The sequence below is a fragment of the Triticum urartu genome, chromosome 2 (genome assembly GCF_003073215.2).
Source record: "Triticum urartu cultivar G1812 chromosome 2, Tu2.1, whole genome shotgun sequence".
Classification (NCBI taxonomy): Eukaryota; Viridiplantae; Streptophyta; class Magnoliopsida; order Poales; family Poaceae; genus Triticum; species Triticum urartu.
Window position 1 is genome coordinate 333002974 of NC_053023.1, and position 11078 is coordinate 333014051.

At 45.9% G+C, this 11078-nt stretch overlaps 1 protein-coding gene across 1 annotated transcript; it reads left to right on the top strand.

The window, feature by feature from the left end:
- Nucleotides 1-8532: 8532 nt before the first annotated feature.
- On the top strand, nucleotides 8533-10687 carry LOC125541525 (amino acid permease 3-like). Its single transcript, XM_048704916.1, has 4 exons — nucleotides 8533-9032; nucleotides 9140-9357; nucleotides 9469-9626; nucleotides 9764-10687. Exons 1-4 carry the CDS (start codon nucleotides 8587-8589, stop codon nucleotides 10415-10417), a joined length of 1476 nt encoding a protein of 491 aa, XP_048560873.1. The 5' UTR covers nucleotides 8533-8586; the 3' UTR covers nucleotides 10418-10687.
- The last annotated feature ends 391 nt before the right edge of the window (nucleotides 10688-11078 follow it).

The window sequence follows — 11078 nt, forward strand, 5'->3', positions numbered from 1 at the left end:
GTCGATGATGACTTCATGTAGATATTGAAGATGTGGATGCTCAATGTTGATGTAGATCTCTTGGAGCTATCCATTTGAGTGAATTGCACTTTCAATACCTACATGGGTTAGTCCCACAAGGAACAAACAAGGATATCCATAGACATAGAGTGATGCACACAAAATATGATGTCCATGAAAACTTTTAGGTTACCTTGTCCCTTGTCTTACCAACAAGAGGGTTTGTGACTCCTTGAACTAGTGCAAGATGTGGACGTTGATTGCACTTGTTCTTGCCAAAATGATAAGAGTGAAGTATGTTGGCGGAGTCACCCTCAAGAACTCTCTAGTTCTTCTTCTTTTGGATCCACATCATCTTGATGGGAATCCTTGGAGTTGTAGTCGTACTTGATGAAGTTGAGCTTGAAGTAGTCTTGGGAATCCACTTGACTAAGGTCTTTGGAGCTTCTTCAAATGCATCAATTTCCTCTTGAAGCTTGTCCTTGCCTTTTTGCTTGTAGTCTTGTGGTGGAAGATCATCTTGAGCTTGTGTCCCCTTGAAAGAAGTATACTTCTCTTGTTGAGGGACAAACTTTGTCTTGGGGTATTGATCTTCTTCCCACTCAACTCCATTGGCATTGAACTTTCACTCAAAACCAACACCTTGATTCTTCCGGTGCATTCCTTGCTTGCGCACAATTTCCTCGAATTGCTTACTCCCGGCAAGGCTTTTGTACACTCCTTTCTCTATAATTCCCTTCAATAAAATATTTTCTTGCTCAAGTGTAACTTGGCTAAGAGAATCATTAGTGGAATCAAGAGAACTACTAGAAGCAACAATATTGGATTTAACATGATCATTGTTACTGCTAGAGGAAGAATCTTTCTTGTTAGACTTGACTTGAGGCATGTAAGTGGATAAGAGCAAACGCTTGGCAATGTAAGAAGAACTTTTCTTGCGGAGATCATCATTGATTGCTTTTAAGAACTCATGCTCTTGCTCAAGATTGAGCTTTTCAAAGCATAATTTCTCATGAGCTCTTAAAAGTTCTTGATGATCTTCGAAGATGGTTTCATGAGCTAACTTAAGAGTGTTTAGCTCTTTAGTTAGGGCTTCAATTTTCTCCTTATCATTGTCATTCGTTTTATCTTGATTAGCATGTTTAATTGACATTTCATCATAGTATTCATCACTAAAGTTGTCAACAAGCAAATCATCACCTAACAAGTCATCTTCATCACTATTGAAATCAACATACTCGGGGTGTGTTACCTTAGGACCTTTGGCCATGAAGCATCTTCCAAATCCTTCATTTGGTGAGTCAAATATGTCGTAGGAGTTGGTTGACACAAGTGCTAGACCGGCAACACCTTCATCTTGAGTATCTTCGGAGCCGGAGTAATAACTTCTCTCGGAGTGGCTGTCGGAGTCGGAGCCGGATACCCATTCACCAACATGAGCTTGTTGTCTTCGTCTTGTGTAGCTCCTTGATGATTTTTCCTTCCTTTCCGAATCCTTGCTTCTCCGTGAGTATCTTCGTTCATAACGATCATCTCTACTCCTTCTCTCTCTTGGTGGTGATCCTTTGCTTCTTCTTTTTGGAGAATCTTCTCTTTTCTTGTAGGGAGTCGTACACTCATTGGAATAGTGTCCGGGTCTTCCACAATTGTAGCAGTTTCGCTCTCGACTAGAAGATCTTTTGTCATTGTAGGACCTTGACTTGGAGCTTCTATCTTTGCTTCTACTCTTGTAGAACTTGTTGAAGTTCTTCACCATTAAGCTCAATTCTTCATTGAAGTCTTGTTTATCACTTGATGATGTAGGGGCTTCACATGAGGCTTTATAGGCACCACTTGATTTGTTGTGAAGTTCCTCTTTATCCTTAAGTGACATCTCATGAGCAACAATTCTTCCAATCACCTCCGTTGGATTGAGATCTTTGTAATTGGGCATCATTTGGATCAATGTGCACACGGTATCATATTTTCCATCCAAGGCTCTTAGAATCTTCTTGATGATGAATTTATCAGTCATCTCTTCACTTCCTAAGCCGGCAATCTCATTTGTGATGAGAGCAAGCCTAGAGTACATTTTAGCGACACCTTCACCATCCTTCATCTTGAACTTGTCAAGTTGGCTTTGAAGCACATCCAACTTGGATTCCTTGACGGAGTCGGTACCTTCGTGCATATCAATCAAAGTGTCCCAAATTTCCTTTGCATTCTCAAGGCGGCTGATTTTGTTGAATTCTTCGGGGCACAATCCGTTGAAGAGAATATCACAAGCTTGAGCATTGTATTGCAACATCTTCAACTCATCCGCGGTAGCTTCACGGTTTGGTTCTCTCCCATCAAAGAAGTCATCTTGCAAACCAACACACACAATAGCCCAAACGGCGGGGTTATGTCCAAGAATATGCATTTTCATTTTATGCTTCCAACTAGCAAAATTAGTACCATCAAAGTAAGGACCTCTATGGTGATAATTTCCCTTGCTAGACGCCATACTCTCCTAGGTTGTGAAACCAAGGCTATGACCACCAAAAGCTATGGAGATCAAGCAAATGGAGACCAAAGCTCTGATACCACTTGTAGGATCGAAAGTATGTCTAGAGGGGGGGTGATTAGACTACTTGACCAAATAAAAACTTAACCTTTTCCCAATTTTAGTTCTTGGCAGATTTTAGCTAATTTAGGACAAGTCAAGCAATCATCACATGATTCAAGCAAGCATGCAAAGAGTATATTGGCAGCGGAAAGTAAAGCATGAAACTTGCAAGAATGTAAAGGGAAGGGTTTGGAGAATTCAAACGCAATTGGAGACACGGATGTTTTTCCCGTGGTTCGGATAGGTGGTGCTATCCTACATCCACGTTGATGGAGACTTCAACCCATGAAGGGTAACGGTTGCGCGAGTCCACACAGGGCTCCACCCAAGGGTAACGGTTGCGTGAGTCCACACAGGGCTCCACCCACGAAGGGTCCATGAAGAAGCAACCACCCACAAAGGGTCCACGAAGAAGCAACCTTGTCTATCCCAGCATGGCCATCGCCCACACAGGACTTGCCTCACTAGCGGTAGATCTTCACGAAGTAGGCGATCTCCTTGCCCTTACAAACTCCTTGGTTCAACTCCACAATCTTGTCGGAGGCTCCCAAGTGACACCTAGCCAATCTAGGAGACACCACTCTCCAAGAAGTAACAAATGGTGTGTAGGTAATGAACTCCTTGCTCTTGTGCTTTAAATGATAGTCTCCCCGACACTCAACTCTCTCTCATAGGATTTGGATTTGGTTGAAAGAAGATTTGAGTGGAAAGCAACTTGGGAAGGCTAGAGATCAAGATTCATATGGTAGGAATGGAATGTCTTGGTCTCAACACATGATTAGGTGGTTCTCTCTCAGAACATATGAGTTGGAATGGTGTGTGTGTTCTGATGGCTCTCTCACTGAATGAGAAGGAGGTGGAGGGGTATATATAGCCTCCACACAAAATCCAACCGTTACACAGTTTTCCAATCTCGGTGGGACCGAATCAATAAGCTCGGTCGGACCGAAAATGTAAACCTAGTGACCGTTAGAGATTTTCGGTGGGACTGACATGCAACTCGGTAGGACCGATATGGTTAGGGTTTGGGCATAACGTAATCTCGGTGAGACCGATTACACAAACTCGGTGAGACCGAATTTGGTAATTAGCTAACCAGAGAGTTGGTCAGGCAAACTCGGTGGGACCGATTTGCTCTTTCGGTGAGACCGAGTGGAACTCGGTGAGACCGAAAAGTTACAAAGGGGAAACACTGAGTTTACATTGCAATCTCAGTGGGACCGATTCGCTCTTTCGGTGGGACTGAAAAGTTACGAAAGGGAAACAGAGAGTTTGCAACCCCATCTCGGTGAGACCGAGATCCTTATCGGTAGAACCGAATTGCTAGGGTTTGGCAGTGGCTAATGACAAGTGAAAACTCGGTGGCGCCGGATAGGAAGAATCGGTAGGACCGAGTTTGGCTTAGGGTTTAGGTCATATGTGGATATGGGAAAGTAGTTGAGGGTTTTGGAGCATATCACTAAGCACATGAAGCAAGAGGCTCATTAAGCAACACCTCATCCCTCCTTGATAGTATTGGCTTTTCCTAAAGACTCAATGTGATCTTGGATCACTAAAATATAAAATGAAGAGTCTTGAGCTTTTGAGCTTGAGCCAATCCTTTGTCCTTAGCATTTTGAGGGTTCCATTTTCACATCCATGCCATGCCAATCACTGAGCTTTCCTGAAATAATCATCTTGGAATAGCATTAGCTCAATGAGCTATATGTTGTTATGAATTACCAAAACCACCTAGGGATAGTTGCACTTTCACCCTTGTTTCCCTATGCCTGCTTGCCACAGCGGTAGTACCATCGTGGCAGCGGTAGTACCGCTCCGGCTACGGTAGTACCGCCCAGATGCGGGCTGCGGGCTGCATAATGGTTGGATGTGTCCCCCCTCTATATAAAGGGGTCTTCTTCTCCAAGAAGACTTACCTCTTCTCCCCCAAAACTCCATTGTTGCTCCACAAGCTTATTATCGCCCGAGCTCTCTCCTTAGCCAATCAAACTTGTTGATTTTCTAGGGATTGGTTGAGAAGGCCCAGATCTACACTTCCACCAAGAGAAATTTGACCCCCCACTAATCCCTTGCGGATCTTGTTATGCTTGGGTGTTTGAGCACCCTAGACGGTTGAGGTCACCTTAAAGCCATATTCCATTGTGATGAAGCTCCGTGGTTTCGTTGGGAGCCTCCAATTAAGTTGTGGAGAGAGCACCAACCTTGTTTGTAAAGGTCCGGTTGCCGCCTTCAAGGGCACCAATAGTGGAATCACGACATCTCGTATTGTGTGAGGGCGTGAGGAGAATACGGTGGCTCTAGTGGCTTCTTGGGGAGCATTGTGCCTCCACACCGCTCCAACGGAGACATACTTCCCCTCAAAAGGAAGGAACTTCGGTAACACATCCTCATCTTCATCGGCTCCACTCTTGGTTATCTCGTGCCTTTACTTGTGCAAGATTATATTGTGTCTTATCCCTTGCTTGCTTGTGTGCTTGTTGTTGTTGCATCATATAGGTTTCTCACCTAGTTGCACATCTAGACAACCTACTTTGATGCACAGTTTAAATTGGTAAAGAAAAGCTAAAATTGTTAGTTGCCTATTCACCCCCCTCTAGTCAACTATATCGATCCTTTCACTCGTGGCAGTGTAAATATTTCAGTTTGCTTATATGCCCCCCCTACATGATCATGTATCATGTGGGTGTGGTGGCGTACCAACTGAAAATTTTAGCCTCCAATCAGGTGCTCCCAATGATGTACATGTCCTAACTCAAGAAGCATGTAGCGTATCAGATCAAAGGCAACCTTCTATGATGCTTACGACTGATGATGTCTCCCATTTTCAGATGTCATCCTTGAGTGCGCCATAGTACGTCATGGAAAGACCATGAATCCTCATGCACATCTCATGGAAGGACTCCTCGAAGGATCATGCCAGCTGGGAAGATGAGATAACATGCGTCACGAGGGCCCAACAACATAGCCTTAGGGATAATACGGTCTTGAATGGGAGGGGAATGTCATGATGAGCAAGGCACTTGAAGTAGAGTTGGCCTGGGTTATGACATAGTATGGGCTTTGGGGTACGTGTGTGTGTGTGTCTGTGTGTGTCCAGGGTCGCCAAACCCGTCACGTGGCATGTGACTTCGCTTTTTATTTAGGGCGATGTCTGAATGTGAAGTGTATCGATGGCTGCAATGCATGAACTTGAAACCAAAACCACTAAATCAGGGTATCTATCCTCCTCCCAAGTTCCCAGTTCCCTCTTGAATCACCCTCGTCCTTGTGAACCAAGTTAGGAACATGACACTGTTGAACCAACTATTAGAACTAAACTAGCTACAAATTGACACTCATCGGAAATGCTTTCCTTGTTAAACCAAGCCATGAAAACCAACTAATAATGAACACCCATGTTCCCTGCAAATAGAACAATTATTTTATCTAGTTTACACAAGGAGATTTCCAATGGTATCGTAACTAAGCTGGCAGCATCGAAACACAAGGTATATATGACATTTTCTATACTAAGTTCACACGTATACACGGAGACTTTCCCTGGAAATAGAAACTTTTGCATCCCTCCTTCTAAATTTCACAATGTCTGTTCACATGTATACACAGAGACATAAATCTAAATAGTATTTGATATAATCACATTGCATTTGCTATAACGGCTAGATTAATAGTATGGCTATGTAGAACCAATGATTGTATGACTCTATCAAGCATTACTAATCTTTTCCCCTCATAGGTATAAAGACATGACATACATTGTGAAACACAAGGTATATATGACATTTTGTATACTAAGTTCCTAGGAAATCAATCCAAAATGCAACTCCTTTTAGACTTTCAAATTTGATCCAAAATTTAGCCTGTTCTAAATTTAGTGCACCTTTTTCTCATGTGGTTCGTGCTTCCTTTTTTTAGTTTATTGCGCTCATCTTCAAAATTCTTATAACCAAGGAGAACCTAATTAGTTCCTAGACCATTACTTAATACATAATGCATATCCCCTTCATGCAATAGTTAGTTTTACAATGACAACCAATCTGGACATAATTCAATGCAAATGCAGTAAATGTTTGCCTATTTTTCAAAGCAAGGGGGCTTACAAACAGGAAACTTTAGATTTTTTAGATGGACATAGTAAACTACAAAGGAGATAATAATAATATTTAGCTCCTCATTAATTCCATCAAGAATTGGGAATATAACTTTAGTGCATAGAAAATTGTAGAAATCAATGAATGGTAGCAGTGACATTTTAACTTTTGATAAATGGATGTCCTCATTGGTTTCTTTGAACATATCAAGCTAATACAAGCACAAATAGTTTAGGCCCCTTGCTTCTGCATCCTCGATGCACACAACCAATAAGGGCATATTCGTTCGTATAATTCTAAAACGTGGGAATAGGAAAAACATATGATTTGAGATGTAGTGCTATATTTTATCCTACATGAAGTGAAAACCCAAGAATTTTTAATAACACAAAGTTTTGTTTATGCAAGAGGAAGTGAAAACTCAAGAAACATAACGCTCAAGATGATGTAGCACGAACAGTATGTTGTCATGTAGGGAGGGTAAAAAAGATGTGATGACCGCTCTAACTACACCACCTTCAACAACTTGAGATCCTTCGACCGTTGAAGCATACACCAGGCATGGATTTCTTTATAGATAAGTATATAGCCTATAAGAATTTATATCCCTCTTATCAGAAGCAACAACATTTCTATAGAGTCAGAGTGATCAACATTGGCAGTTGTACCAACCAAGCTTAGAGCCCTCAAACTATGTCAGAGACCTATTAGTGAATTAGCAAACATATGGTAACACATTGAGGGGGTATAAGTTAGTCACGACCATCAGTTTGCGCCACATGGCTTTGTTTCCATGATAATGTAAACAGTTTTCTTCCTTCATGGTTACAAAAAACAACAGTTTTGTCTGCGCAACCAAAATCTTGAAATGAATTATCCCTTGCTCTTCAGATGAAGTATCCCTCAGTCCATATGACACACCTATGGTTACAAAATTCCTTTTTAAAGCGGGAATTTTTAGTTTCCATAATTGCATTTTGGATTGGTACATCGAACTGCATTACCGTCTCATACATCGATTCGACGAATAAATGGATGGTCTGGTGTAAGTTTCACCTAAACAAGTCATTTCCGTCCACTAACTAAATTGGTTCGACAAGTAGAACGTTGATGCTATGCCATTTTGTAGTGACATTTTAAGTTCCACAGTCATTTTCATCCATTAACTGAATATTGGTTCAATGAGCTCATAGTGGATTCCATGCCATTTTTAGTAAAATTTTAAGTTCCATAGTCATTTTCGTCTGAATATTGGTTAGATGAGCACCCAGTTGGTTCAATGCCAATTTTGTAGCGACAATTTAGCTACAATGTCACTTGTGCCCAACTCTTAAAATACATAGTAGAGGTAGTGTTATTCAAGTTAATTACAAATTTTGAGGTCTACATCTGCGGAACTTATTATGAATTGGAGGGAGCAGTATTCTTCAGGATAAATCCAAAATTTAATCTAACTCGAAAGAAAATCCAAAATTTGAGGCCCAGTATTTGTTTTCTAGTGAAGAGATGATCCTACTTGCATTGACCGTAGATGATGTGTCAATGAGACAGAGCCGACTAGTGCTTCTATAATTATCCATACTCTAATGCTTGTCAATTCTTGTGAATTGTGTTGACAACTAGGAGTGCTTATCAGTAAATTATTGCCATACCATTGGTTCTCTATGCGACAGCGGTTCGTTCATTATTCTTCATAAATCACTACCCGCGTCTTTCCAAAAACAAAAGACTTTTCCAAAAAAATAAGAAGACTTTTTTTGCGAGGGAAAAAAAAAAGAAGAGTGACAGCACCAAATCTGTACACAAATCCTGAACCCTGCGGCTTAAATACGCCTCATTCCGTAGCGATCCTCCTCCACTTTCCAATCTCCCATCCCCTCCCTCACAAAGTCCGCAACATCTCGCCCCATGGCAACCGTGGACATGCGGCGGTTGGAGACAGGCGCGGGCGGCGGCTACGACGCCATGGGGTTGTCCAAGCGGGTAGACGACGACCTCGACGACGACGGCCGGCCGCGGCGCACGGGCACGGCGTGGACGGCCAGCGCGCACATCATCACCACGGTGCTGGGGTCCGGCGTGCTGTCCCTGGCGTGGGGGGTGGCGCAGCTGGGCTGGGTGGCCGGCCCCGGCGTGATGACGCTGTTCGCCGCCGTCATCTACTACACCTCGGCGCTCCTGGCCGACTGCTACCGCACCGGCGACCCCGTGTCCGGCCCGCGCAACCGCACCTACATGGCCGCCGTCCGCGCCACCCTGGACGAGTCCAAGGTGAAGCTCTGCGGCGCCATCCAGTTCGTCAACCTCTTCGGCATCGGCATCGGCATCACCATCGCCGCGTCCGTCAGCATGCTGTACGGAACCAACTAAACTAAATCGCACTCCACCACAACTTCCTACCATTTTTCATCTTGTCAATCAATCCTCATTCCTTTTTTGCTGGATTTGGTACGACGAACAGGGCGATCAAGAAGGCGGGATGCTTCCACAAGGAAGGGCACAAGGGCGACTGCAACAGTTCTTCCATGAGCCCGTACATTGCCATCTACGGCATCATGGAGATCTTCTTCTCGCAGATCCCGGGCTTGGACAGTATGTGGTGGCTGTCCATCCTCGCCACCGTCATGTCCTTCACCTACTCCACCATCGGCATCTCCCTCGGCGTCGCGCAGATTGTAGGTACGTGGTCTCTGGTCGGTGTCGCGTATATACCAAGTCTTAATTAGACGCGTCGTCGACATGTTGAATCAAGGGAATCTACTGACCACGACATTGCTACAAAATTTTCAGCCAACGGGGGAATCCAGGGCGGCCTCACCGGCGTGGCCGTCGGCATCAACGCCGCCGGCAAGAGCATCACGGTGATGGAGAAAGTCTGGCGTAGTCTTCAGGCGTTTGGGAACATGGCTTTCGCCTACGGCTTCTCCATCGTCCTGCTCGAGATCCAAGCAAGTCGCTGTCCAGATACTATCTCGATTTCCTTAATTAATGACCTGTCCTGTCTTTGTTAATTCGGTGATTGTCGTACCCAGGTGGGTTGTGTTTGCTGATTTGTTCCGTCCTTGCATGCTAATTATGGTTGCAGGACACGCTGAAGGCGGCGGCGCCGTCGGAGGCGAAGGTGATGAAGAAGGCGACGGCGGTGAGCGTGGCGGTGACGACGGTGATCTACCTGCTGTGCGGGTGCGTGGGGTACGCGGCGTTCGGCGACGGGGCGCCGGACAACCTCCTCACGGGCTTCGGCTTCTACGAGCCCTTCTGGCTGCTGGACCTGGCCAACGCCGCGGTCGCCGTCCACCTGGTGGGCACGTACCAGGTCATCACCCAGCCCATCTTCGCCTACGTCGAGCTGCGCGCCGCCGCGGCCTGGCCGGACAGCGCGTTCGTGGGCACGAGGGAGGTCCGGCTGTGGCCGACAGCCGTCCGCGTGTCCGTGTGCCCGCTCCGGCTGACCTGGCGCACGGCGTACGTGTGCGTGACGACCGCCGTGGCCATGGCGATGCCCTTCTTCGGGTCCGTGGTGGGGCTCATCGGCGCCATCTCCTTCTGGCCGCTCACCGTCTACTTCCCCGTGTCGATGTACATCGCGCAGCGCCGGGTGCCGCGAGGCAGCACGCGGTGGATGTTCCTCCAGGCGCTGAGCGCCGTGTGCCTCCTCGTGTCCGTTGTGGCGGCGGCCGGCTCCGTGGCCGACGTCGCGGCCGAGTTCAAGGCCCACAACCCGTTCCGCCGGGGGTGACCGGGCCTCCTCGGCCGGCGATGCTCCGCTCACTCAACCAAGTTGGCGAGCAACGCTTTACTGCTTAGATGTACTACTAATTATCGTGTACTGTGTGTGGTCAGAAGGTTTCGTCCGGTGGTCAGGTGCTGAACCGGACTGTAGCACCGGGGGCGGCCCGTGGAAAAGTCGTGTGGCTAGCCTACTGGCATAGTGGTCGTGGTTGTGGTTGTGGGTGACACCCGCTGCGCTTGGCATGTGTAAACGTGTGTTTTCGTTCCGGTGTCCTTCTGTCTAACGTGCTGGGTTTGTCGTGCGAGTGTTTTTCCACAGACCGGGAAGTTTAAGTCAATGGAGTGGCGAATTATACAAGGCCACCAAAACCAGATGCATGGGCAATCTTTTCTCGTGAAACACACTCGAGTCCACTGAAAAAGCATGGCCCGGTCGTTTCGGCGCATGCATGTGGGACCTCCTCTAGCGTTTCGTTTGTTGTCTGCGTGTTTCGGGCTATGGCGCCGTCGCTCGCATCACCGGCTGTCACGCCATCGCTAGGACTGCTGTCCGTTGAGAGACCGATGGATTTTGGCTGCACCAAGAGAATGTCCCTTTTTGGGCGAGCCAGCCAAAACTTTATTACAAACAGTCCCTCGGATACTCCCTTCGTTCTTCTAGTCTGCAT